A 26,385-nucleotide genomic window follows, 5' to 3' on the forward strand; every position below is an offset into this window, starting at 1 on the left:
TTATCAAAACCTTCTAAATCCAAAATGTCTGTGTTCTCAAGAAGCAGCCATTCTTTCAGCCAGCATAATGCTGCTGATTCATAATAAAGTTTAAGGTCTGGCAGGGCAAATCCACCTCTATCCTTTGCATCCGTTAGTATCTTAAATTTTATTCTGGGCTTCTTGCTCTGCCAGACAAATCTAGAAATGTCTCTCTGCCACTTCTTGAAACAATCCATTTTGTCCAAAATTTGCAGTGATTGAAACAAAAACAGCATTCTTGGCAATACATTCATTTTTATAGCAGCAATTCGGCCAAGCAAGGAAAGCTTCAAATTTGACCATATTTCAAGGTCCTTTTTCACCTCTAAAAACATTTCTCATAATTATCTTTAAATAGATTTAAATTCTTAGCAGTCATGTTTACCCCCAGGTATTTCACTTTTTTGACCAAAGTTAAACCTGTCTCCATCTGAAACCTCTCCTTCTCTAACGGTGTTAGATTTTCTCTAAAACCTTGGTTGTGTAACAGCAAGACTTTTATGCAAAACTATGTACAGTATCAGATTATTACCATTCCTTTACACCGAGGACAAGCAAGTCCTGAGTTGTACACTGAGGGTACAACTCTGAGATGCAAGTGCAAGATATAGTTCCACCTCTTTGAGGGCAATGCCATTGTTGTGCCCTGTGAGTTCCAAACCTAGACGCCAGGCCAAGGAACAGCCTGAGTGGGTGCAGCTGCACTGAAACTGAGAGGATAACAGAAAGCCTTCCCTGAACCTTCTCTATATAACCACCTGTGATTCAACACAAGAATCAGGAGCACCTTTGCTGTTATAGGCTCCCCATATGAGCTTACCTATGGCTTGAGGTTTACTGGGGTGGTCCTTCCGGTGCTTCCAACCCTGAGTGAAATTTGGGGTTCTATGACCTGCCAGAAGGCCTTCCCAGTAACAACATCCCAGCTGTGGAACACAGTCCCCAGACTTTGCCATCAGTTGTATAGGCCTTTAATATGTGTTAATTATGGTGCTAAAAATATATATTTACAGTGGTGCCTCGCAAGACGAAATTAATCCGTTCCGCGAGTCTCTTCGTCTTGCAGTTTTTTTGTCTCGCGAAGCACGGCTATTAGCGGCTTAGCGGCTATTAACGGCTTAGCGGCTTTAAGAAAAAGGAAACAAACTCGCAAGAACTCGCAAGACGTTTCGTCTTGCAAAGCAAGCCCATAGGGAAATTCGTCTTGCGGAACGACTCAAAAAACGGAAAACTCTTTTGTCTTGCGCGTTTTTCGTCTTGCGAGGCATTCGTCTTGCGAGGTACCACTGTATATGAAGGAAAGGGGGTATAGGGAGAATCCAGGGCTTGTCTGCAGAGTGGAAGGAAAGGAGGACCTTTTTCTGCTTCCCCACTTCTAGCCGCTCTTTGAAGCATGGAGAAGAGACCCTTTTAAGAATATTAAGGGGGTGGGCAGGGGATGCATGGCTTTGTTTTTTGCAGTCTTCACATGAGGACTAGACCATGTGAAAAATGAACATAATATTTTAGCTGCCGTTCATTAATTTTCAGCTTTGTATTCTTGTTATTAAAGAAGTGTGCCTAGATATTCTGTTGTTGTGCCCATAACCTAGGGTTAAGGTGCCGTTTAGCTCCTAGCTTTCATATCTCAGTTTCTAACACTGTGGCAGAGACGCCCACCTTGAGTGTCCAGTTTGCAAACCTAAGACTTAAGTGTCCTTCCATGATCCCACTCCAAGGAAGGCTCGCCTCTCTCCACAGGCAGGATCAGTGAATGTGAGTGAGGCGACACTGAGCAAAAGGGATGGAGGGAAGGAGGGAAAATGCGACTGTGTATTCCTAGCCCCGCCTGGAAGCACCATCACAGCCTGAGCCAGAGCTGCTTCTTCCTGGCTACCTCTTCTTCCTGCACTAATAATAATAAACGTGCCACTCCTCTTGCTGCCCACCAGGCAGTAACTCCAGACGGCCAGCCATGCGGCTCTGCTGGGGGGGGGGGGAGGCACCTCTGCTTTGAGTTTCACACCCACCCCCTTCACTTCTCATCCAACACCCAAGCAGTCTTTTTGAAGCAAGCAAGGGGGCAGGACTCAGGTGACTCTGAGGCCGGAAAAGAAAGACGCTTCTTCACTTCTCAAAGACCGGCTCATGCGCAAAGGAAGGAACCAGAAACCTTCCCTTGGTTGTGTCTGAGCTGTTCCCACATGTGGAATGTGACTTGTGAATGGAGAGTTTCAAACTGTCCCTATAACATTTCCTTTGGCATATAAAATGGTATTGTATTTCTCAGGCTCATGACTGATGCTCAGGTTGAGAAGGGCTATTCCTTAGGTTAGAATTGCTAAGTGACAGTTTTGATTGCTAGCAGTTTACTTGGAGGCAGTTTTGTGTTGTTGTTTTGCAGTGTGTGTGTGTGTGTTGGTTGACCTGCTTGAGTTATCTGTTTTGCAGGTAGCATTTTGATGATTACCTGCTGTTCAAATGTCTTCTAGTACAGTAGTTTGACTCTTTGACTATCTTCTTCAGTCACAACTTTGTTTTTTGGAATTCTGCAGTGTTGAAGATGGAGCCGTTCTAAGTTGATTTCTGAATCATATGCTCCTTGTTAAACATGGAGGAGCTATTCTTTTGATCTGCATAGGATGGTGACTGCACATTTATGAAAGCAATTGCCCCAGACCAATTGAGTAGTTTTCGCATGTTCATCATGGAACAAGTGCTTCCAGACAGCACAAGGTCATCCTACTCTAGTGATAATTTTGCCCAAGGAGTTGCTGGTTTAGGCTGGCTTTGTCATGTCTGGAAATAATTAAATACTCTTTTTAGGTCCTCTGTGAAGAACAGAAGGCATTGCACAGAAAATAATTTTTAAGAAAGGGGGGCGGATCACTTAAGATTTTTTGGAGATAGTGTCTTCTGTGCTTCATCATGTAATTTGAAGCAGAGTATGTGCTGTGTGAAAGGTCAAAAGTCTCCTTGTGTTTTTTTTGGGGGGGGATGGAAAAAAGTCCCTTCTTTCAAGTTAGCTGATGCAATCCACTTCTAGTGTAGAAAGTATGTAGTTATCTGTTGAGAGCTTGGTGCTGTAACAGTAGTCGGTCAGGCATGACAGTGCAGGAAGTATTGCACCTATACATGAACCACAAAGAGTACAGTTTATATCCCTCCCACCCCATCCTGTTTTCTCTTTTGAACACTCGCTTTGTCAGCTCTGTCCCATATAAACCCACGAGGCACAGATGGCTTCTGTTGGCTAATACCCCCTGCTGACCTTTTGAGGATCACTGACCCAGTGACCCCATTGCAGTATCACTGGAAAAAAGAAGGAACTATTTGGCTTTTATGGCTGTGGAGATGATGACAGCGGCGGCACTAAGTAGCAGATGTTCTTGGCTCATGTGGGAAAGCTTGATAATTCTGCCATTATAGCCACAAAAATCTCTCCTTAAAATCATGAATTGAAAAGGAAAAGACATGAGATTAGTGTGTAAGCTTTTTCAAGTTGAATCAATGGTAGGTAGGGTTACCACACACACACACACACACACACACACACCCCGCCGAAAGGGCTGCTGTGCTTTGAACAGCTGCCCAAGGAGCAGATACTTTGCTGGGGTAATTTTTCTTGGTAGGGAAATTAAATGGTGGGGAAAGCTTCATCTGTTAACATTTCAACATGCCAGGGACCAAGGCAGAAAAAAACCCCTGGCAATTCTAATTATGCAGAATATGCATATATTTTGCTTCGCTGTTCTCATTTAAATATTTTTGTCTGTTTGGGGTAATGATATCAATGAACAATTGTGCTGCTTTAGAGGGGAATAGTACATCCTTTCCCCTTTCCATATTACAGCCAAACTTTTGTAAGAAGCAATATTTGAGTGATAACAATACTCAGCCATGTTGTAAGCAAGGCTTTCTAGCTTCAGACCTGCCCTAGCTTCCTTTACTTTCAACAACATTTTCACACAGAGACTCTGCCAGTGAAACTTCCGCCCTCAAAGAAAACAGCATCTCAAAGCAACCAGCTGTGACAGGAGCAGCCATGCCTGCTGAACCTCTCCATGTCATGAAGCCGTTAAACGCACATGTAGTCTCCTTCATTTCATGAGCATATGCACAAAGAAATATGTGGAGCAGAAGCACAGCATGAAATCTGCTATGTGGGATGGAGTTTGCACTGAAGATATTTTGCTTTCTAATGCGGTTTTGTAAAGATAAACTAGGGCTGCCGTCCTAAGCCCACTTACCTGGGAGTAAGCTCTGCTAAATGCAATAAGATTTCTAAGTGGACATGATTAGGATTGCATTGTTAGTCATGTATCTTATGCCCAGAAACCAAAGGGACTGTTATAAATAGGCTGCAGACGTTATGTAACATGGAATGATCCAGCAACTACAAGAAATTTGTTGTTATTGTTTTCTAAGCTTCTCTGCGTGACCAAAACAATTAATGTTCGTGTCAGAAAGAGATGCTCTTGTCCACATGCAACATTCCAGTTCTGAGACCAATGGCCACTTTCTGAGGCACTCCAGCGCTCTTCTCCAGCTGCTGAACATTTCAAAATGCTAAGCGTTATCACATAGGCATCTTAAATAGGACTTTCATATCACCTCACATCACCTGGCAGGGAAACCTCAGTGCCAGGTTTGCACATTTATCAGTAGGTGTGAACCAGCCCTGAGATGCACAGAATAAAAATGTGACAGAATCGAACTGTGGGATATAACCTCATTTCATGCAAGACTGCAGTGGGATAAACAAGAGGCATTCACTTCACTACCTCTGAGGGAATATTATTATAATGTGTGCATTCCTCAAGAGGATTGCTACTCCGCCTAACTTTGGGCTTGCTCCCAGGGGCAACCAAATGCAAGCTCTTGGGTTCTATGAATGTGTAAGGAGTTTCAGTTCAGCTCCTTCAAAATGAGAATAGTTGGTGTGACCCATATTTCTTCCTTCTGGAAACCTTTTCTTGTAAATCACTGACCACAAAGCCTAGGCAGGCAGCTGCTTTGTTGTGACAGCTGTTTATCACCCTTGGCATAAGGACCTTTTCAGAATTACCTCATCTGATTGTTGTGTCCATCTGTTGTCACTTCCATACTTGAGATTGTAACACACATTAAATAACAGAGCCTTGACGAACACTACAGTTTTGCAGGGCCTACTGGTCCACAGATAAAGATAAATAGACATCCATAAGTCCTTGTACCCTGATACAAGGGGAGGAAACACATTCCTCCGCTAGACATACACACCTTTGCACATCTCCCCCCCCAACTCCTCATTCAGTAGACTTCAGAGAATGTAGTTTGTCCTCTAAAGAATCAATTAGTTGTTTGATCCAATCTAAAATGCCCCATGGGAATGTAAAGATAATTCAACAGCTGTATAGTGTGCTCGGATGAATTATCAGAATTTTACAGACTCAGGAATAATAATTAGTTTATTCAGCAATGTCGGCCTCTGGGTTATATTGACAGAGGCCAAACTTAATTGATAAAACCTCATAAACAGAAGTAGAAGAGGCATTTATTTTATTGAGCAATAATGCCAGTGTATCTGCTGCGCTGAATCTGCACATGTTCTTTTAAGGTTGTGTTTCCTTTGCAGATATAACCACACTTTCCCACCACTCTGCAGGTGCTTGTGCTAGTGCTGTAGACATTTGTTGGTTGTTTCCTTTTTCTGATGTGAAAAATAACAAAGTACACAGAATATTAAAAGAAGCACATTATCATTCCAGTTGAATTAACTGGATAAGTAGAAGCTTTTGAAAGATGCTGCAAAATAAGGGAAATGTTTTCTGGGTGTCACCTGTGAAAGTGTAATCACTGAGGACTTATCTTCTGACAAACGGTTGGTTTCTCCATACTCAGGGGACTCCGTAGTTACATGAAATTATAAAGTTTGTACATTTTTAAAAAGCAGAGCAGAGTTCCCAGAGTGTTACTCGGGACTGTTTCTGTATGGAAATAGTTTAAGACAGTGAGGCAATGCTTCTTAAAGCGGCTGCACCACAGTAATGGTGTGCTGTTGGCCCATAGCATGGTAACCGCATTACAAGGTTACTATTGCACAAATGGCATGCAGAAGGTAGTCACAAGATCTTTAGATACACATGGTACTGGAATGCTACAAATTATCCTTGCACCTCTCATCTGTGTCTCTTTTATCTTTCTCAAGACGAAAACATTTTATCTACCTGCCCACTATATGATTGTGGTGTAGCCTTGTCTTAACTGCTTGTGTATGTAAATCAAATCAAATCAAGTCAACGTGGTTTTCCTAATGATCTCAACGATCCACATATGGGCTACCAGCAGGCTATCTTAATGCTATCTTATGGCAGTTTCCCTTTGGAAATGCAGCCATGCAGCTTTGTCCTATGCAGGTTAACTCAGCAGTATATGGTGTGTTGTTGGCCTGGTGGAGCTAAGTGTGTGTAGTATTACAGCCCAGTCTGCATTCTAATCCATAGTTACATCTTGTTTAATTCCTACTGATTTTAATGGGGCATGTGTTTGCATGTTGGCCTGTTGTCTAATTTGATTCCATTTGTTCTGAATCCCTAAGTTTTCTGGCACTGGTTCTCTAACATAATCTTATTTTCTTTGAGTTTAGTTGTGAGTCTGAAAGCTTGGAGCCATGACGACTCACGTAACACTGGAGGATGCTCTGTCCAATGTGGACCTGCTGGAGGAGCTGCCATTACCTGATCAGCAGCCATGCATCGAGCCACCTCCATCGTCTATCATGTACCAGGTAAACAGCAGGTCTTCAAACATTTTATTCTAGGGCCTGCATGCTTTAGCCATTCATTTCTGCAGTTCGTGGTATTATGAAGTCAAGCAGAAAACATTGTGATTGGGGAAATATGTAATACAGTAAGCAACAAAGGATGACTGCAAGGTTTCTAGCTGGGGCATTCAGAAGAAGGTCCACTATTTGATTGCTGATTCATGACCCTAAACTGTGTTTTATATAATCACCTTTTCATTTTGTTCTCTGTACATCCCAATGTTCTTTTGTTGCTATGGCTGATGGCTGACACAAATAGGCTGTAGTGAAGTATTTTGCAAACATGCAAAGTGGCATATTCACTGCTCACATCTGTTACCAAGTTCGACCCAAAGTATCACGTCGTGCAACCAGTGTAAATCTTCTGCTAAAACTGGTCAGTGCTACACGAGCTGATGTTACACCATGCTCTTTTAATAATAAATTCTTCCACAAGGAGTTACAAAAAAAATTAGGGAAGTTGTTTCCTGTGTTGGTCTAAATATTTTCAACAGAGCAAGAAGCTGAAAGGTTGAGATGGAGGAGGGAAGCTGAAGGTGATTAAATCCTATGCCTCAATTTCTTTCTGTTTTGACTGTTTAGATAATAAAAAATGACTGAGGTGGAAGAGACCTTATACTACTGAGATTCCAGGCCTTAATAAAGTTTCAGAACTCTTCCCTCATATATATATTTTCCCTTCTCTTGCATTGCATGCTTTCTCTGGGGAAAGTTTGACTGTCGCTGACCCCGGTGAAAGCACGGGAACCTTTTCTTGTATAACAGCTTCCTTCCTGAGATTGATTGACTATCTTTCAAACAGGGCTATGATCCCTTTGCTTCCCTTTCCATGCTGTCTTGTGGAAACATGTATTGGTTATAGGTGTGCGTTCTAAGCACAGTAATGATCAAATAAGCATGAATTCACTCATCCAGATTGTTGGCTACTGCCTTGTGAATGACCACACCATACGGTTTATTAAAACCTGCTACTATGGCTTCCCTTGTTGACTAATTACTTGAGGTGATAAAAGACAATGACACTGTAGTGACTGCATAATAAATCTATGTGTTCCAGCTATCAAATAAGTGTTACTCTGTGTGTGAGAGCTTGCATTAACCCTTGTTTTTTTATTTGCTCGCAGGCCAACTTTGACACCAATTTTGAAGACAGAAATGCCTTTGTAACTGGCATTGCTAGGTATATTGAACAAGCTACAGTGCACTCAAGCATGGTAAGTGCCATAGACTATACACAGCTGCCTACACTAAAGGGGACTCGGTGTAAAGTTGGTTGAAGTGTAATTGTTTTTTTGTGGTAACCAGCGCTGCCATTCTGCCAAAATGTGTGTCTGTCTTCCAGAATGAAATGCTGGAGGAAGGGCATGAATATGCAGTGATGCTTTACACCTGGAGGAGCTGTTCCAGGGCCATTCCCCAGGTAAGATGTACGGTTGGACTCAAGCCCAGCCCACTCAGACAGAAATTACAGTCCAGGGGGAACAAGGGATGGAAATATTTAGAAGAATTGCAGAGAACCTGGGCTAAGGTATTGGCATAGGGGCTCTGATTTGGGTCTTGGTGAGGATGATACACGTTTTCCATCTTCTCACTATCAAAATGTTCATGAAGCGGTGCTGAGGTTCTGAGTTTGTGTGATCAGGGTGGGGTGGCTTTAAGAGGGGATTAGACAAATTCATGGATGATAAGGCTATCGGTATCTACTAGCTATAATGGCTGTGCTCTTCTTCTGTGGTTGGAGACAGTATACTTCTGAATATCAGTTGCTGAAAACCACAGGAGGGGAGAGAGATGTTGTGCTTAGGGCCTGCTTGCATTTAGTTGGCCACTGTGAGAACACGATGCTGGGCTGGTTGGGCCATTGGCCAGATCCAACAGACTCTTCTTATGTTCTTATGGGCCTTTGTTACTGGGTCAGGAGCTTGTCTTCTGGGGATCCAAATTTTCTCCCAATGTGTTTGTTAAGATGCCCATATTAAACACAAATCAACAATGTCATTCCTATTTCATCAGCATAAGCTTCCAAATGCCATACAGGTCACAGAGAATAGCATTGCACCAAGCACTGTTGTGCCTCCTCTGAGCTATTGTGATTAACTTATAAATACCATTTCCAGTGTGAATTCAGTATGATACCAGATTGCTCTATATGCAGCCTGGGAAATATTCTAATTCAGCAAGCAGCACTGGTATTGGTGCCATTATGGACTCCAAGCTGGATCAATATGCAGTTCTCCTAAGGGTTATCTTTTGCTGTTTGACTAATGCATCCCTATCCCTTTAGCCTTTGTAAATCCCAGCTGAATATTTCCTTGCTTCACATGAATTTTTGATCACATGCTCTAGTTTCTTGCTTTGATCACTGAAGCATATTGTAGGCAAATTTATGCAAACCAGGTTAAAAGACGACTAGTTCATACTGACAAAGGGAATGACTCTTAGGAGAGAAAGAAAAAATTGTGCACAAATTCTTGAGAGCCTGGTGTATCTACTTCTGTTGTTCTGCCTATCTGGCATGCAGTGTATGCTACACTTCAGTTAACTTCACAGAGGCTTTGTGTGTATTTATTCAATCTGTTTCTAGTTCACCTTTTAGGTCACAAGCACTCACAAAACTGATTACAATAAAAATCTATGTAGGGCACCATCAATAAAGCTTGGTGGAATAAATAAGAAATCTTTTGGTTCCGCTTCAAGGCCACAAGAGAGGGAGGCAACCATAATTTTGGGGGAGGTAATTGCAGACGTTTGTGGAGCCATCACTGAAAAGGCTCTTTCCCTAGTACCTGCCTAAACAATTGACTTTAGTGTCATGCTAGAGAACAGGGCCTTTGAAGCCAATAATTGGGCTCTGGCAGGTTCATATAGGTATAGGCTGTCCTGCTACAGAAGATCTCTTTATTCAGCTAGTCATTTAATATATGAAAATAAGTGTAGAATTTTTTTTGTAACCTGGTCTTATTGAGTGTGGAAGATTTTTTTCTTCTAAAGGAAAATAATTAAAAAGCAGTGTTTTTTATTTAAATTGTTTTGGAAGATAAGATTTGATTTAATTAAAAAACCAAAAACTTTAGAAAATTTAGAAACAAAAAAGAATAAGCGATGAATATTATGATGTCTTCCCAAATGCAAATAGAAACAAAGTGTTAAACAAATATAAAGTATGTGCTGCTGGCCAAAGATCATTTTTGATACATATTACTATTTAGAAAATGCTCACAAAATTATCTGGCTTGGTGACTCTCCTTATCACAGATCTCTGTCATGCTGCTGTCAAAATAAAAAAGCAGAACATTTGTCCCATTAGGATAACTAATGAAAATAGGTGTTGTCCTTCAGGTAAAGTGCAATGAACAGCCAAATCGGGTTGAGATTTATGAAAAGACTGTGGAAGTCTTGGAGCCAGAAGTTACAAAACTCATGAAGTTCATGTATTTTCAGGTAGGTTTTGGGGGAGCTTCAAAATTCCTGTTTCAATATGATCTCCTTTGCTCAACAGCATGGTCAGTTCTGATGTTGCAGAGTAAAGCTGAAAATGCTTCTAGGAATGTGCCTTAGTTCACCGTATCTCATTGCGGGGAGGTGGGAGAGCAGTGTGCTTGCTTTAAATTTGGCACATTTGCCAAAAATGTAACATTCTTTTCATTCACATAGCTGACCTATTTGAAGTTCTTAATTGACACGATTCAACTTTGGGTGGGATTCAGCTAATGAGTCCTGCCAGCAGAAGTCCTTGCACAGGGCTGGGGAAGGGGGGATCATTCCATCTGGCAAGCCCAAACACTTGCCTTGACGGAATGATCGCCTTAGTGCAGCATTGAATTCCTTCCATACTATTTTCAAAACTTTCTGTGCCTTCCCCCTGTTGAGTCAACAAACTACTTGCATAACTGATGGTGGGCAAAGTTTTAGTCTCTCAAATTCAGTTTGGGTCTTTACTTGTGACACATAACATAGTCTATAAACAAGCAAGCCATAGAATATGATCTCAGATGATGACAACCTTTTGAAACAGAAGTTTTTCCTCTTTAACGTAGCAGTATAAAGAACAGCAGCCAAATCAGTGGTCTGCCCAAAGTACCTAAACACCTTTTTGAGGGACACTAAATAGAACAGCGGGGACGCAGGTGGCGCTGCGGGTTAAAGCCTCAGCGCCTAGGACTTGCCGATCGAAAGGTCGGCGGTTCGAATCCCTGCGGCGGGGTGCGCTCCCGCTGCTCGGTCCCAGCGCCTGCCAACCTAGCAGTTCGAAAGCACCTCCGGGTGCAAGTAGATAAATAGGGACTGCTTACCAGCGGGAAGGTAAACGGCGTTTCCGTGTGCGGCTCTGGCTCTGGCTCTGGCTCTGGCCAGAGCAGCGATGTCACGCTGGCCACGTGACCCGGAAGTGTCTCCGGACAGCGCTGGCCCCTGGCCTCTTAAGTGAGATGGGCGCACAACCCCAGAGTCTGTCAAGACTGGCCCGTACGGGCAGGGGTACCTTTACCTTTACCTTTAAATAGAACAGCAATGTTGGGGTTAGGTCTGAGAACCATTTTCTGCTTCAGGTATGCTGCTCTGAGCACCAAATGTGGGTTTGTTTTCTTTCCTGTAAGATCTGTCAGCAGTTTTGAACATGTGTTTTGAGACCTGCAATTTCTACCTGAAAAGCTGCAGGGGACAAGCAGAAGAGAACATTAATATTTCATTTTCACATTTTATTCATCTCAGCAGATAAAACTGCCCTGCTGATTGCTGAGTTGATATTTGTTTATTTCAACTTCTGGGTGGAAACATGGTAATGTTGAGGCTGAAAAGGGGAAAGAGCAGGCGATGGGATCCTGATCCTAGTCAGAACAAGGCTATTCTCAGCAACTATTTGCTCAAGGCCATCCCATTTCACCCCACCTCTGAATTATCCATTTGTTGCTGTTTTCCAGAGAAAGGCCATTGAGCGATTCTGCAGCGAGGTAAAACGTTTGTGTCATGCAGAGAGAAGGAAAGACTTTGTTTCTGAAGCATATCTACTGACATTGGGAAAGTTTATCAACATGTTTGCTGTCCTGGATGAATTGAAAAATATGAAGTGCAGTGTCAAAAACGACCACTCTGCCTACAAAAGGTGAGATTGGTGAATGCCAGTGCATTTTTAGTGTTGCCGTTCTGAGAGGGTGAATTGTTGGGACCTTTGGAATTAGGCCCTGTGTTATTCCAGCAGTCTATGAGAAATATTTAGCAGTAGAAATCTATTTTTAGGGAAGCAAAGATAATGAAACGGAATGCTTCTCTTAACCTTATGGTAAAGGCTCTTTTTACAGGCCTGTATTACATGGCCACAAACTAGCATAGTATGTACAGAAATACCCTGGTCAAGGTAGGATTTCTGTTGTCTTTCAGAGCAGCCCAGTTTTTGAGGAAAATGGCTGATCCCCAGTCTATTCAGGAATCGCAGAACCTTTCCATGTTCCTAGCAAATCATAACAGGATCACACAGGTATGGTAGTTTTATATTATTTTTTCTCCCGTCATGTGCTCAGTTAAGTTACTACTGTTTTGCTTTTTATGTGCGTTATAAAGCTTTAATTCCTGTTTTTAAGTCATAGACTGTCATCTTGAACATAGAATTATTTAAATAATTAAAATTAAATAATTTAGCAAAGTTAAATAATTGACGTAGTCTAGGTTTGTTGTCAGATTGTTGTCACCCCCATTAAACATTTTATCCTTGCAACAATCTGTGAGGTAGGTTAGGTGGACAAAGACTGACTGGCCCAAGGTGCCCCTTTGAGTAGAGATTTGAACTTGGGTTTCTCCAATCCTTGTCCCAATGCTTCTCAACTGGTATCCTCCAGGTGTTTTCAGCTACGATCCCCACCATTCCTGACCTTTGGCTATACTAGCTATGGCTAATAGGAGTTCAGTACAAAAAAATAATAATATTGAAGGCACCAGGCTGGAGAAGGCTGCCCTAATCATTGCGCCGCAATTCCTTTGTTACCTGCATTTGTTATCTGGAAAGGCCATAACCAATACTTATTGGCTCTGTACACTGAAGTAATTAAATTAAGTTTCACAGTCTTTAAACATTTTTATTTTTGTCCTTTGTTTGAAATTACTGAGGGTCTTGTGGGTTGTTACGTTTTTTTAAGTGCCTGCATCAGCAGCTAGAAGTCATTCCAGGTTATGAGGAGTTGTTGGCTGATATTGTGAACATCTGTGTGGATTACTACGAAAACAAGATGTACTTGACGCCCAGTGAGAAGCATATGCTCCTAAAGGTAACGTCTCTACCTCTCTCCAAAGATGACTTATCTGTCTCTTGATCTTTCCCTCTCTCATTGTGATCCTTGTTCTAAAAATAAATGTTTTTATGGTTCCTGGTTATTTTCCTCCCCATTTTGCTTCCACTTTTTTTTCCTTTACCCATATTGTGTCAGGCTTAAGTTTCACTTCTTCATGAAGACACAACAGCCCTTTATTTACAAATGGGATCAAGTCTTTGGCAGAGTCAGTTTAATGCCTCTTCCTTCCACATATTTTACTACTACTTCTACCATTATTATTATTATTATTATTATTATTATTATTATTATTATTATTACTAATAATACTTACATCCCACTTCATAGCCCTGACAGGCTCTCAAAGCAGCTTACATAAGATTTCTCACAATAAAAACCATATTCAGGTCTGGTATCGGGTACAAAAATAGCATAGTATCCCTACAAGTTCCTTCCCTCATCCTTGGTGTTTCCCTTAGGCCCCTGCCGACTAGGCAACTGGTGTCTTTTAAGACAAGAGAGTGGGTTTGAGCAGCTGACACTCACTCAGCCCATGATGTAGGCAAGCCTTCCCTTGCTTGCAGTTGCCAGTTGCCAGGCAACAGTTCCCACTGATGGGAGGCAATTGATATGTGCCTGCTTTGAGAGACCATTACTGTCTGAAAAGTGGGATAGAAAAGTAAGTAATGTACCCTCAGAGAATAAAGACCAGTCTTCAGGTGGTGTGAAACATTTCTTCTCCAGTTTAGGATTCTACTCTTGAACTAAGCTTCCGAGCCACACAAAAGGCAAACTTGGTGTATCTTGGAAACATTCCTCATTACAGAGACCGGACCTATTCCTAGCATTACCATTTAAAAAACAACCCTTACCTCACCTGTGTTGTCAGTCAGAGTAAACGATATTGGGCTAGATGCACAAAGTCTGGCATAGTATAAGGCAGCTTCTTATGATTATTAATGAATTTCAGAAGAAATAAAATTGGAATTGATAAGCCGTAAACACCCCTAGCTGTGATGTTGGATTAGCTTATAACTTTCCTGAAAATATCACTGTTCTTCCCACCAGACCTCTATGCTTATCCCATTTTTCTGCTAGGTGATGGGCTTTGGTCTCTATCTCATGGACGGAAATGTCAGTAACATTTACAAACTAGATGCCAAGAAGAGAATCAACCTCAGTAAAATTGACAAGTTTTTCAAGGTCAGTGTCTGGCATTGCTTTGGCTTAGGATTGTCTCCAAAGGAATCTGTGGTCATGCTGCTTGGGATATCTGTCTGGGGCAAAGCAAGCACAATTTGTGAAAGATTGAGATGCTGGAATGCAATTGCATTGGAAATCTTCAGTGTCTGACATTACAGTAAGCTGAACAGCTGAGTTTTTGTTTGATGCCATGTTTGTGGTATTGGATAAAACTTGCTAAAGTTGCAGTCTCAACCTGCTTCTTAGTGTGCCACTCTTTCCCATTTCCATCACTTTTCTTTGAGGAATATTGTCATGGTGCTGCTAACTGTCCATATTTGCAGCATTTCAGAGTCATTGTACTCACGTTCGATTTTTACAGCATGGCTACGGACTTTATATTGGGTAGGGCAATCTGTTCCTATGTTATGCAACAGGTAGACTCCACTTATACCCAGATATTGTGCCCACAACATATAAGCTGTGAGCTGCCATAGTGAGAGTCCATTTCCATCCCTGTTGAAAATGCTGTATTCTGTGTTATCAACAATGCTTTCATTACCATGAGTGGTGAATTTAAGTGCCTTGGAATTTTAGCTACATAGGTAGGCAGGCGGGAGGTGCTGGGGTCAGTACTGTACAATTGCAAATGAAGCCTTCCAAATGTGTTGAGTATTTTAACACCATGCAAATATCATGCTGAAAAAAGTGTAACAAAAACTACAGGTGCATAATAGTTGGAAGGGGGCAGCTGGCTGGATAATGTGCTCATCCAGCCCTGGCTTCGCACCAGTGTCAACCAATGCAATGTAGATCATAGAATGTGTCGCAAGCAGAAGGCAAGTACACTGTAGAGAGGAGCCAAAGAACAGTTCTTCAGATAACCCTGCCCTCTTCAGTAACCAAGACACCAATATCAGTTTTTTGAAAAATCCCAGTGGTGCCTTACTGCTTTTAGAATGGCCTTATTGGGGTGGACATTTGACAAAGTTCCACTTGCTCTGCCAGTGTGGAGAGAAATAAAATGGCAGACTCAATGAGGAAGAGCAAGGTAGCAGGTTGAGGTGCTCCTTGGAATGCAACATTTCGTTGAGATTCTTTCTCTCCTCAGTGTTGTCACGTGTAATATGTTTTCAAACATGGCAACAAAATTTGGCAAACAGCATATATTAAAAAGTTCACAATTTAACCGTTACCTGTGTTACTGGCATCCTATGAGTGGACCCAATGACCACTTGTAAATTTGTCAACTAAGTTTTGCTTCATGTGTTGTATGAAGAATGAGTTCTCATGGCTGATGTCTATATTGTGAGGGTAATGAATGTGTGTAGGGGAGTCACTTGACTGAAAACATGTGGCAAAAATGTGTCCAAGAACCTCAGCCGGTCATGATTTATGTTTTCCATGTGTTTCCAAAGTTAACATGTTTCTTCCAGTCTTGTAATGGTTACAACAGAGATGCACAGGGAACAAAGGAAAACTTAACTTTTTCAAAATAAATTTCAACATAAAGGAATTTCACTCCTAGTAGCTGTAGCATGAAGGGTCTTGCCATTTTAAGCAATGTTAGAACGAAGTACAGTGATTCCAAATAGCCAAAGCTTGTTTGAAAATCTGTGCTGTTCATTCTTTGGGATGGAGTTTGCAAACCGTTTTTCCTCCCAACAATGCCTTCGGAATGACCTTACATCATGATGTGGTGTTGTTACAACTGAGGCACCGGGGGGATGGGGACTGGACAGGCCAATTGTCTGCTGACTACAGCTGCTGCACACCACCAGTTGTGACAGAAAAAGTAAATTTCGGTTAAAGAAAAGTTTTATTAAAAAAAGGTGTTTTGGGCCCCATTGTTGCCTTTGAAAACCTATCCAGTTTTCGCTGCCTGCTCCAAAATAACTTGGTTTTCTCTTCCCATTTTACCCACCCCCATCCCATCCCAATTCACCCCACAGATTATCAGCAAGAGCTTTGGAAATGTACTATTTATTCATAGCCACACACTATTTCTGTGATGAAGGCAAACTAGGATTGTCAAAGTTTAAACCTCTGGGGGCCCCCACCCTTTAGCAGCAACTTGACCTGTACCACTGCCAGATACATTCACCAGCTTGTGACCTCTGCTTGCTGTTGCTAGCTAATTAAGAAAACTGTGTTCCACTATGAAGTGTAACTTAAGAACTGCAGTTCATTTTAGCTTAATTGCATCCCTTTGGCTGCACGCCATCTGTTGCTCTTCAGATGTGACAATATTACTCTTCATTTACCAGCTGAACGATGTAACCTGATCTGTTTGTGATAGTAGCTTCTGTTTATCAACATAGCCTCACTCCCACCAGCAGGGTCCACTGCCAAGGACACTGAGTAGTGAAGGGAGTGAATTTTATCATTTAAGGTACTTGTAAGCTTTTTGACCTTGCCATCCTTTGAAGCTGTGGGCTGGTTCCAAAATGAATTCCACAGCTCCCTGTCACACACATATGGGTGAGATCTGCATGTTGTCACTGGTTTGCGTGCTATATTTCTCCCAGGCGTGTAAATGACAGAGTGACTCCTGTATCCAACAAAGGATAAAACAGAAACCAATTTCTAATGCAGTGTTTCAGAAATGAGAAGCACCAAAAATCTACAGCCATCACTCTTGAAATTTAAACCCACTATCCATGTTTTAATACAGTTAGCTATAAACCGAGCTTTGTACCGCCTTGGAAGAAGAGAGAAGAAATTGCAAACAAAATATTAGGGAAGAAATGTATCCCAGACTACAGTTGTTACCATCACAGGAAGAACAACAGAAAGTACTGGGTTAAAGAGACACTTCCTGTTAAAAGGGTCAAAGCATGGTGATACCCTTTCTCTTGTAGAACATTGCTGCTACCGTACTATGTTTTTTTGCTGTGTCTGTTTGGGCAAAGCATCTCAAGACTGAATTTTCATACTGATTTTTTGATGAGTAGTTTTATTCATTGTCAGCTGTCATATGCTCCCATTTAGTGAGTTCTGAATATTTACTGGGGTGCTGAATGCTCCCCAGGATATAGTAACATCTCACCATGTAGGTGACATCTTCAGAAGAAATGATCACCATGCAAAAATGACTGTCAAGAGTCACATCATGGTGATTTTACTGTGTGAATCTGGTTTGAGTCATTGAAACAACTCATGTATGCAATTCATTACTCAATAAGGCTCTTCGCTGATCCAAAAGTTATTGGGAAGACTGTTCCAGAACTTTATTCATCTCTGGCGGTTAAGTACCCCTTTCTCCCCCAATCTCTTGTATTGCGCTCTCAGACCCAAGGGAGCCTCTCTGCCTTATTTAAACCATATTTTGTTTTTTCTTCCAGCAGCTGCAGGTGGTTCCTTTATTCGGCGATATGCAGATAGAGCTGGCCAGATACATTAAGACCAGTGCTCACTATGAGGAGAACAAATCCAAGTGAGTGCCTGCCATAATGTCTCTTGGCTTTGGTGTGTCCTGGTCAAGAGAGGAAGTTGCCAGACACTTGCAACTCTCCTGCTCTCGTGTGTGAGGTCTGTGCATGGGTGCCTGCAAGTGAGTGTGTGTATCCACGTGATTGTGTTACTGAGTGTGACTCTGTAGTAGTGAGTTCTTTGAGGCCAGATGTGTGTGGGTTCATCATTCCTCATCCTTTCCTTGCTGTACCTTGGGTGAAAACCCCTAAACCCATTGAAATAAATTGTTTTGTTATAGTCCAAGCTATTCTCTGTTCCAGCATAAAGAGTTCTTGCTTTGGAACCTTATTTATCTTTCTCTGTTCTGTCCCTATTTTGACTGAGCCAAGGCCGTGCCCCTTTAATAGCACAACCAAGGAGCAGTTTTTGGACTCAGTAAACTGACTCTTATTAGAGCGACATCTGTATTCCCTGATAGTTCCCCCACATCTTGCAGATTTTGTCACTGACTACTTGTCTAGAGTTATCTGCTTCCTGCTAGCTAGTGCTGCCTCCTTTCATCTCTTTCAGACACATGATCTCACCCAAGCTAGTCTCAGAAGCACTGGTGTGAGACAATCTAGGCAAGACCCATATTGCCCTCTGCGTTCATTCCTGCCCTACCTTTTGATTGGATCCTTACTAGCTATGTCTCCATACCTAATCTTACAAAGACTTTCTGGATTACCATCAGAATGCTCACTAGTTAGACAGACGTGCCAGTACCTTATGTCAGTTTTCCTCATCCTGGTGCCCTCCAGATGTTGAATTACAATTCCCATTATCCCTGACCATTTTGCTGGTGCTTATGGGATTTATAGTCCAGACCATCTGGAAGGCATCAGGTTGAGGAAGGCTGCCATACACATCTGTGTCTATGCTTATCTATGTACATGCTGTTCATAAATTGTGAGCCTGAATAGGTATATCTTGAGGATACCTGTAGGTGACTGCAGGTATGAGTGTGCATCAGATGTTGGTGGTTTGTGCTTAGAAAGGATATGAATGTATGAATGTCAGTATCTGAATGCATTCAGGTGTGTTTGTACTTTTACACACTGATAGATGTTCATGAGAATTGGAGCAAGTTTGATACTCATCAGTGTGTGTATATGGAGTGTGCTTATGTGATTGCAAGAATGTGTGCATGTGTGACTGCATGTATTGTGAATGTATTGTGAATATATTTGTGAATGCCAAGTTCAGTGTCTGTACTTGCCTGTCTGTACTTACCTGTATGCTTGGTGACTATGAATGCAGCAGTTATGGATGGTTGTGCTGTGGATGTGAATGTGGTGTGCCTGCTCTGGGTAGTTTTTATCCGCATTTTCCAATAGGATCTAAAATTCTCCAGAGCATGGACACTGCACTTTCTCTATCTGTCCGGTACAGACTACTTTTTTTCTCAGGGAAGATAGTAGGGGGTCAACCTTGTAATGCCAGAATTTTAAACGGGTTTTTCAAAGAAATATAAGGTGAAACCCACTGTTTCAAGCTGCAATCTCTTTGAAGGGAATTGATGACATGGAAGTGGACACTGAACACCAAAGTATGCATACAACATGGCTCTGCTGCCTTAGATAGCATGTCAGTCATTGTTTAGCAAGGATCAGTTTAAATAGATACACTGTTGAATATTCATTTGGTGATCTCCCACCTCAATTCACACATGCAAGATGATGCATGGGTGTTCTCTTGAAATGGAGGTACATGCAGCAATCTCCACGCAGTTGTGTTTCAAGCAGCCATCCGTAGGGCCACTTACATGCATGAGTTCTAAAGACTGCTGTTAAATGTGTTGCAAGATCTTGTTCTATATCACCTTTGCCGAAAACACCACCTTTGCTAAAATATTGCTCCACATCTCTTAGCTGGTATGTATTGGAAAGCAACTTCCATTTCTTTTACACTCCACAAGCTGGTATTGTCATTCTGTGACTTCCGTGAAATGACCATGAATACAAGCCAAGTATGTGAAACTTGTTTCATGCGCTCTTTGCTTGGATTCAGAGCAAGGCAAGTCCACGAAGCAATCATATATAGGAAGCAATCACCCTTACAGATATCAAGCTTTTGAAAATGGCAGTGTCCTTTGGGTGCATATTTATTTAACATTCTGAAGGTTGTATTCAGCACAGCATTAAAGCTAAGGTTCTGTCAGAGCAAGGACATCAGCTTGCACAATGGAACATTCTCCCTCTGTCCTACCCCCATGCGCCAACTAAAACTGTTCTGAAGTTTCCCCCAACTCTCCAGAGCAGATTTGGGACGACACACAAAGGGAGGAAAGTAGGAGGAAGTCCTGTTGCGCCAGCAGTAATTCTTCTGCATGCAAAACTATTTCATTGAATACTGCCCTGGATTTTGTCATGGGTGTAAAGTATCTAACCAGTGGTTTCCCTCACCAGCATGTATGTGTGGTTTGTCACTGATCATCCTTACCCAGGCATAGGCAAACTTGGCCCTCCAGATGTTTTGAGACTACAATTCCCATCATCCCTGACCACTGGTCCTGTTAGCTAGGGATGGTGGGAGTTGTAGTCCCAAAACATCTGGAGGGCCGAGTTTGCCTATGCCTGTCCTAACTTGTTACACAGTCTGTTGGGTCCTAACTGTCATGAACTAATTTCCACGGTATATGGAAAGGTTTTCCATTTGTGGAAGCTGTTTTAACAATTTGTATGTTTTAGTCCCATTTCAAATATCTCCCAACTCCATCCCAATAGTAAAAATGTGAAATATTTCTTCCAACTTGTCCTCACTTACTAACAATTCCTTTTTCATTCAGTTTTCAGTCAGAGCAGCATGGCCCCCTGCAAGTTTCTCCTTCCAGGGAGAACAGATTTTGGACTTTAACGGGCTGCAGAATTGTTTTCCTGTGTTTTCATACCCTGTCCTTTACTTTTCTTGCTCCTTATTCATTTCACCATTGTGCCGAGATGCAATTAACTATGTTTTTCTTGTATGGCCTTATAATTCTGATCATCCCTGTTAACCTGCCGATTCCTTTGGGGGAAGCAGGACACTGAAAGGGTAAGAGCAAAGTATTGGGATCATGGGACATCTGAAGATATAATTAGACATGACCATCCACTGTGAGCAAAGTTAACTTAACTGCAGCTACCATAATGTCACCAAGGAGACATAGTTCAGATTCCAAAAATGGGATAAAAACAATATATATGCTTTTATACTGAGATTGTGTGACATCTGAAGATATAATTAGAGATGGTCATCTACCGTCAACATAGTTAACATATATGCATCTACCAAAATGTCACTGAAGAGAGCTAGTTCAGAGTCCAAAAACAGGATAAAAACAGTATCTGTATCTTTAAATAGCTAATGACCAAAAAACCCCACAACACCTAGCAGATTTTGAATAGTGGAACAACATGGCAAACGGCCAAATTGCACATCATGGTAAGCCATGGTTGGTGGCTTAATCATGAATTAGCAGCATTCTAGTGCACACACCCTAATCACTCCCACTTTGTTCTTCCTCTTATGTGAATAGGAGCAACAGACCATGAAACTTGGCTTTTTGCTATGTCCAAATCTGGGGTTGTCGTTTGTTTCTTCTGAAAAGACCACAATAACAAATCCAATATTTGTTCTAGGCTTGCTGATATTGTTTTGGGGGGGAGGAACAAACCATGATCCTGGTTCAAACATAATGACAAACTAAGTTGCATTGCTTGTTGTTCCTTCTTGCACCAGAGTAATTGTGCAGTTTGTACTAGCACACTCCTCATTCTTGGTAAGTCATCAATAATGGCTTACTGTGGCATGCAAACAGTGTCATTTTTTACTTGTTGCACCTATTTATTTATTTTAAGCATTTATACGGCCAGTTATTGAATCTGTAAACAATGCACATTTATCACAGGAAATGTTAGTGATTCAATTCAAACATCATACAAAAAGTTTAACTGTTGTTTTGGTGTGATGTACAAACTGACAAGCTGTAGTTTGAAATCGGCCAGTAAACCAGAATTAAAAACATACATCAAAGTGGTTTGATGTGATGTCTAAACTAACAAACCTCTAGAGGCCTTTGCAGAACAAAAATTGGGGGAGTAGACTAGCTAATTTGCGTGTACATTTGGAAACTCAAACCATGGTTTGGGTTCTAAACCATGGTAGGAATAAACCATGGTTTGGTGTGATGTCTGAACTGAATCAATGAATTAATTCATTCAAATTCTCATTTACAGAGAGCTACTCTGATGATTCATTTGTGCCAGATAGGTATAATATAGGCATAATACACACAGACCCTGCAACTCAGTTTGTGGAATGGGTTTTTTTGTGACTTTTTGTTGCTGCTGCTGTTTTTGTTCTGAGCACATGAGGACTACTGCAGCTTGCTCTGAAGATGGTCCAGAAGCTACAGCTGTGGAAAACTTCTGCCACTTGGATTCTTGTGGGGGCCAGAAAATATGAATGCACAATTTTGTTCCGGTTGCTCTGAATACCAGTAGGTTTTTTGTCCCAACACAAAGTGCTGGTCTTAACCTTTAAAGCCCTCAGTGGCTTGGGTCCAGGTTATCGGAAGATCCACTTTCACCCCTGTAATCCTCACAGTATGCTAACATCTGTCCCAGGGGTCCTCCTCAAGTGTGCACCATTAAAATCAGCTAGGTTGGCGTGCACAGGGCATTGTCAGTGATGGCCCCCAAAACTATAGACCCCCCTTCAATAAACTTGTATCTTGTCCCTTCAACCATGGCATTGAAGTCTTCCTTTTCATGCTGCCTTTAATTGATACTAGAGCAGCTTCTTGGATTTAATCGCTATACTGGTTCTGCTGTGACTATTTGTACCTTGTTTCTCACGCCTTTTTAAATTGATTTGTGAGGACTTAGCCCTAAAAAGTGGCTCAAATTCTTCAGATAAGAAAAAGTATTGAGGAGACTTCTCCTCCCAGCTGCTGCTTTTGGGTTCCAGCCATACAATAAGAGAGATGCTGAAGACCAGTCTCCCTTTTCTCTTTCGTCAGTCCAATTTTCTCCATGACTGCAAAATAAGTGCATTATAGATGGTTCATGAAGGTATGAAAGATGAGGCCACAGTGTTGCCCTTGGTAAGTAATTGGCTGTGTAACATATCATCCAGAGGGATATTGACACGCATTCCCATGTGTTGACCGGGTGAAGCAACAAGTGAAAGAATTGACATATTTACAGAGTGATGGAGCAAAAGTGTCTCAAGCAGTAACTGTTGCTCCACTGTGTTGAGTGTTACCCAGTCACATAAAGGCGTTGGTTTTCTGCCCAGGTGGACATGCACTCAGAGCAGCATCAGTCCCCAGTACAATATCTGCGAGCAGATGGTTCAGATCCGAGATGACCATATCCGCTTCATCTCCGAACTTGCTCGCTACAGCAACAGTGAGGTAAGCTTCCATGGAGGGGAACAAAGGCAGTTTGTGGAATGAAAGGGGGATGGGTTGGATGCAGACCTGGGGAAATGCTCAGAAATGCTTAGTGGGTAAATCTCATCTGTAATGTTAGAGTGCAGATAAAACCACCCCTCAAGAGTGGGGGCTAAGTACTCTGTTTTCCGGGTTTACTTTATTCAGTATTTTCACTGCCCCTACCCACTTTTAGCCAACCCGAAGGAGAGTAGCATCCTGGTTGTGTTTCTGGTTTTTTTAACTTGCCAGATCCCTAGGCTAAACTTTTTGTGCCATGCTTTTAACCTTCCTGTGCACTGTACTTCTTCCTGTAAACTTCCCACTGCCACATACTTTCAACCTTTCTCTGAACTTTTTGCTCTTCTGTTGCAGAAGACCCCCAAATCAAAAGCAACCATTTTACAACCTAAAGACAAATGCAGAATGGCCAAAACTCATCCTCCATACCCACCATCTTGTCTTGTTAGACTCTGTAATGTGTCTCTTTCTGAGGTTCCAGTTTCCCATCTCTGACTCCTTATTCCTGTTTCGTTTTCCATTTAGCACCATGTCTCAGTTCTTCTGCACCAGCTCCCTTATCTTCAGGGCTGTCATTTCTGTTTTTTGTACAACTGTTTACTTTTTCTTGCTCAGACCTGAAACTCAGTTAAGGGGGAGGGTAGTACTTTTTAAAAAAGATATGATAGTGGCATCGGATAAGATACAGTTGTTAAGCTACCATAGGCATGTGTCCCTCAGACAGAGGTACTTATCTGATGTTCTCCAGGTTGTGACTGGCTCAGGATTGGACAGCCAGAAGTCAGATGAGGAATACAGGGAGCTTTTTGACTTGGCTTTACGGGGACTGCAGCTTCTGTCCAAGTGGAGTGCACATGTTATGGAAGTGGTAAGTAGTGGCTATAGACGTACAATACTCAGGGTGTCAGATGTGTTTAATTCTTATTCAGCCTGATTGGTGGCCATCGATTACCACGCCACAAAACTTAACGTAAATAAAGCAAGGATTTTGCATACAGTGGAGGAGTTGTGAGATCGTGAAATGGTTTCACTAAGATTTTTCTCAAATGACAAGCAGTGTTTGAACAATATCTGCTTTTGTTTTCTCTATTCAGTATTCTTGGAAGCTGGTCCATCCTACTGATAAGTTTTGTAACAAAGATTGCCCAGGCACCGCTGAGGAGTACGAAAGAGCCACACGGTACAATTACACCAGTGAGGAGAAGTTTGCGTTTGTGGAGGTGGGTGGCTGCATTGTCCCAATACGTTCAAAGTGGCAAATGTCTCTTGGAAAAGGGTGGTTGGAGTGCTAGCATGTGAGGCTCAGTATACTTGGGGTTAAACATTTTCTCCTTTGGCCAAGTTGTTTCTGCTATGTTTTTTATCTGTAAGGGCTTGTATACATGGTAAAACAACACCAGTCCCATTGAACACTACCAGTGTTAGGGTTTTTCCATACTTAGTTTTCTCCATGCTCTTTCCAGGCACATGCCCATGCTTTAAAGCTCCATGTCAGAGCATCTTTTTTTCTTTTTCTTTCTCCAGAGCTTTTCCTATGAAAACCTGCTCTTTAAAGCTGAATCAGAGCAAATGGCAATTTGGGTTTTCTACAGATTCCCATTTGCTCCGATTCAGCAATCCAAACATTAGTGGGGGGCGGGAAATTGACTTGGCATGTTTCCCTTTACTGCATGAGGGCATTGAAAATAAAGGATCCTTTTTTATTTTTAATTACTCAGGTGATTGCTATGATAAAAGGTCTGCAGGTGCTCATGGGCCGCATGGAGAGTGTTTTCAACCAAGCCATCAGGAACACAATCTATGCAGCTCTGCAGGATTTTGCTCAAGTGACACTGAGAGAGCCACTAAGGCAAGCTGTCAGGAAGAAGAAGAATGTCCTAATCAGGTGAGGCCGGCCTTCCCAATACAAGCAAAACTTGGCTGTGATCTCTTAAGGGAGAAACCAGATGCTGCACTCAACACAATACTGCCAAAAATGGCAGCCCTGAATGCGGTTCCCCCAGAGTTAATCCATTTTGTGGCATTATCACATAAAGCCTTTCCCCTCTGATGTTCCATATCATTGGCTCCTTCTGATAGGAGTGGAGCAACACACAACTGAATGAGGTCACAGCAGGAGTTAGCATCTCTGAACATTAGGGAGGGAAAATTTGACATGGGTTTGGTGGCAACTCCATGTCAATCATAATTTAGTTCTACTCTTAAATGTACCTTTGTTTCTACATAATACTCAAGAACTGTGTTGGAAGAAAAGAACAATAGCACCTATTGACATGGTTAAAACCTGCATCCATAATCTCAGGATGTTCCTAAGCAATAAAGACAAAGGTTCACAATCCCCCAACAATTGCATTATTGTCCAAGGGCTTGTGTGAGACCATAGCAGAATGATGATGATTATGATTGGATAAACAGACAACACCAACATTCCCATGTATTTTAATAAACTGTTTTATTAATAAACTCCAAAGGGCCACATGCATACGGTTCTTCTATTTATGTATAAAACTCTGACTTTCCTGTGGCTGGAAGGTAAGGATCACATAAGCTGTGTCACCCATTTTGGCCTCTGGCCACAGTACCACTGGCCCTATCAGGTTTCCCATGATGCGCTGTGGCCCCAAGGCTTTTAAAAAGACCCGTACTGCTCCTGTATTAATTGTATCTTTGCATCAGTCCTGTGAGGTAGGCCAGTCTGAAGAAACAGTGATTTACCAGGCCCTATTCAGTGGAGAGTTGAATCGAATTTCTTTCATCTTCCTTAGTGTCCTCCAGGCAATTAGAAAGACAATCTGTGATTGGGAGGGAGGGCGTGAGCCTCCAAATGACCCCTGTCTGAGAGGCGAGAAGGACCCCAAAGGCGGTTTCGATATCAAGGTCCCACGCCGAGCTGTAGGCCCTTCTAGCACACAGGTATGTACCTCCTTCTCTGCTGAAAGCAGCTTGGGACTCGAAGATGTTGTGTCTGTAAACTAAACATTTAGAATGCTTTTGTTTTAAAGTTTCTCTTTAACACCAGTCACGCTGTCTTAATTATATCATGTATAATTATTTGATATGTGAATTATGTTCCGTGAATCACACTGTTCTGCACAAGTAGGAGGTTGCAGTTCATAACATTGTTTGCTGTTCTAAACGTGCAGTTGGCTTGCAGTTCAGTCTTAAACACATTGGTTATAAAAGGAGGAGCCTCTCCAGTAACATAAGCCTGCTTGTCTACTTTTCCTTTTCAAGGAGCCTTGATCCTC

General features: G+C 41.9%; 1 protein-coding gene across 4 annotated transcripts in view; it reads left to right on the forward strand.

The window, feature by feature from the left end:
* The window catches only part of CYFIP2 (cytoplasmic FMR1 interacting protein 2), a 62,449-nt gene that overhangs the window by 7,060 nt on the left and 29,004 nt on the right, over positions 1–26,385 (forward strand). For 3 of the 4 annotated variants that reach the window (XM_079968193.1, XM_079968190.1, XM_079968191.1), the window contains exons 2-15: positions 6,629–6,769; positions 7,930–8,019; positions 8,148–8,225; positions 10,145–10,246; positions 11,725–11,906; positions 12,182–12,278; positions 12,934–13,062; positions 14,164–14,268; positions 17,592–17,683; positions 22,981–23,098; positions 23,886–24,005; positions 24,232–24,357; positions 24,856–25,022; positions 25,903–26,050. In XM_079968193.1, coding sequence (XP_079824319.1) covers positions 6,653–6,769; positions 7,930–8,019; positions 8,148–8,225; positions 10,145–10,246; positions 11,725–11,906; positions 12,182–12,278; positions 12,934–13,062; positions 14,164–14,268; positions 17,592–17,683; positions 22,981–23,098; positions 23,886–24,005; positions 24,232–24,357; positions 24,856–25,022; positions 25,903–26,050 — 1,671 coding nt within the window. In that variant the 5' untranslated portion in view covers positions 6,629–6,652. The remainder of the gene's footprint in view (positions 1–6,628; positions 6,770–7,929; positions 8,020–8,147; positions 8,226–10,144; positions 10,247–11,724; positions 11,907–12,181; positions 12,279–12,933; positions 13,063–14,163; positions 14,269–17,591; positions 17,684–22,980; positions 23,099–23,885; positions 24,006–24,231; positions 24,358–24,855; positions 25,023–25,902; positions 26,051–26,385) is intronic. The other variant, XM_079968192.1, reaches the window with a different exon arrangement.

Source organism: Podarcis cretensis, assembly GCF_951804945.1.
Source record: "Podarcis cretensis genome assembly, chromosome: 2".
In the NCBI taxonomy this organism is placed as follows: domain Eukaryota; kingdom Metazoa; phylum Chordata; class Lepidosauria; order Squamata; family Lacertidae; genus Podarcis; species Podarcis cretensis.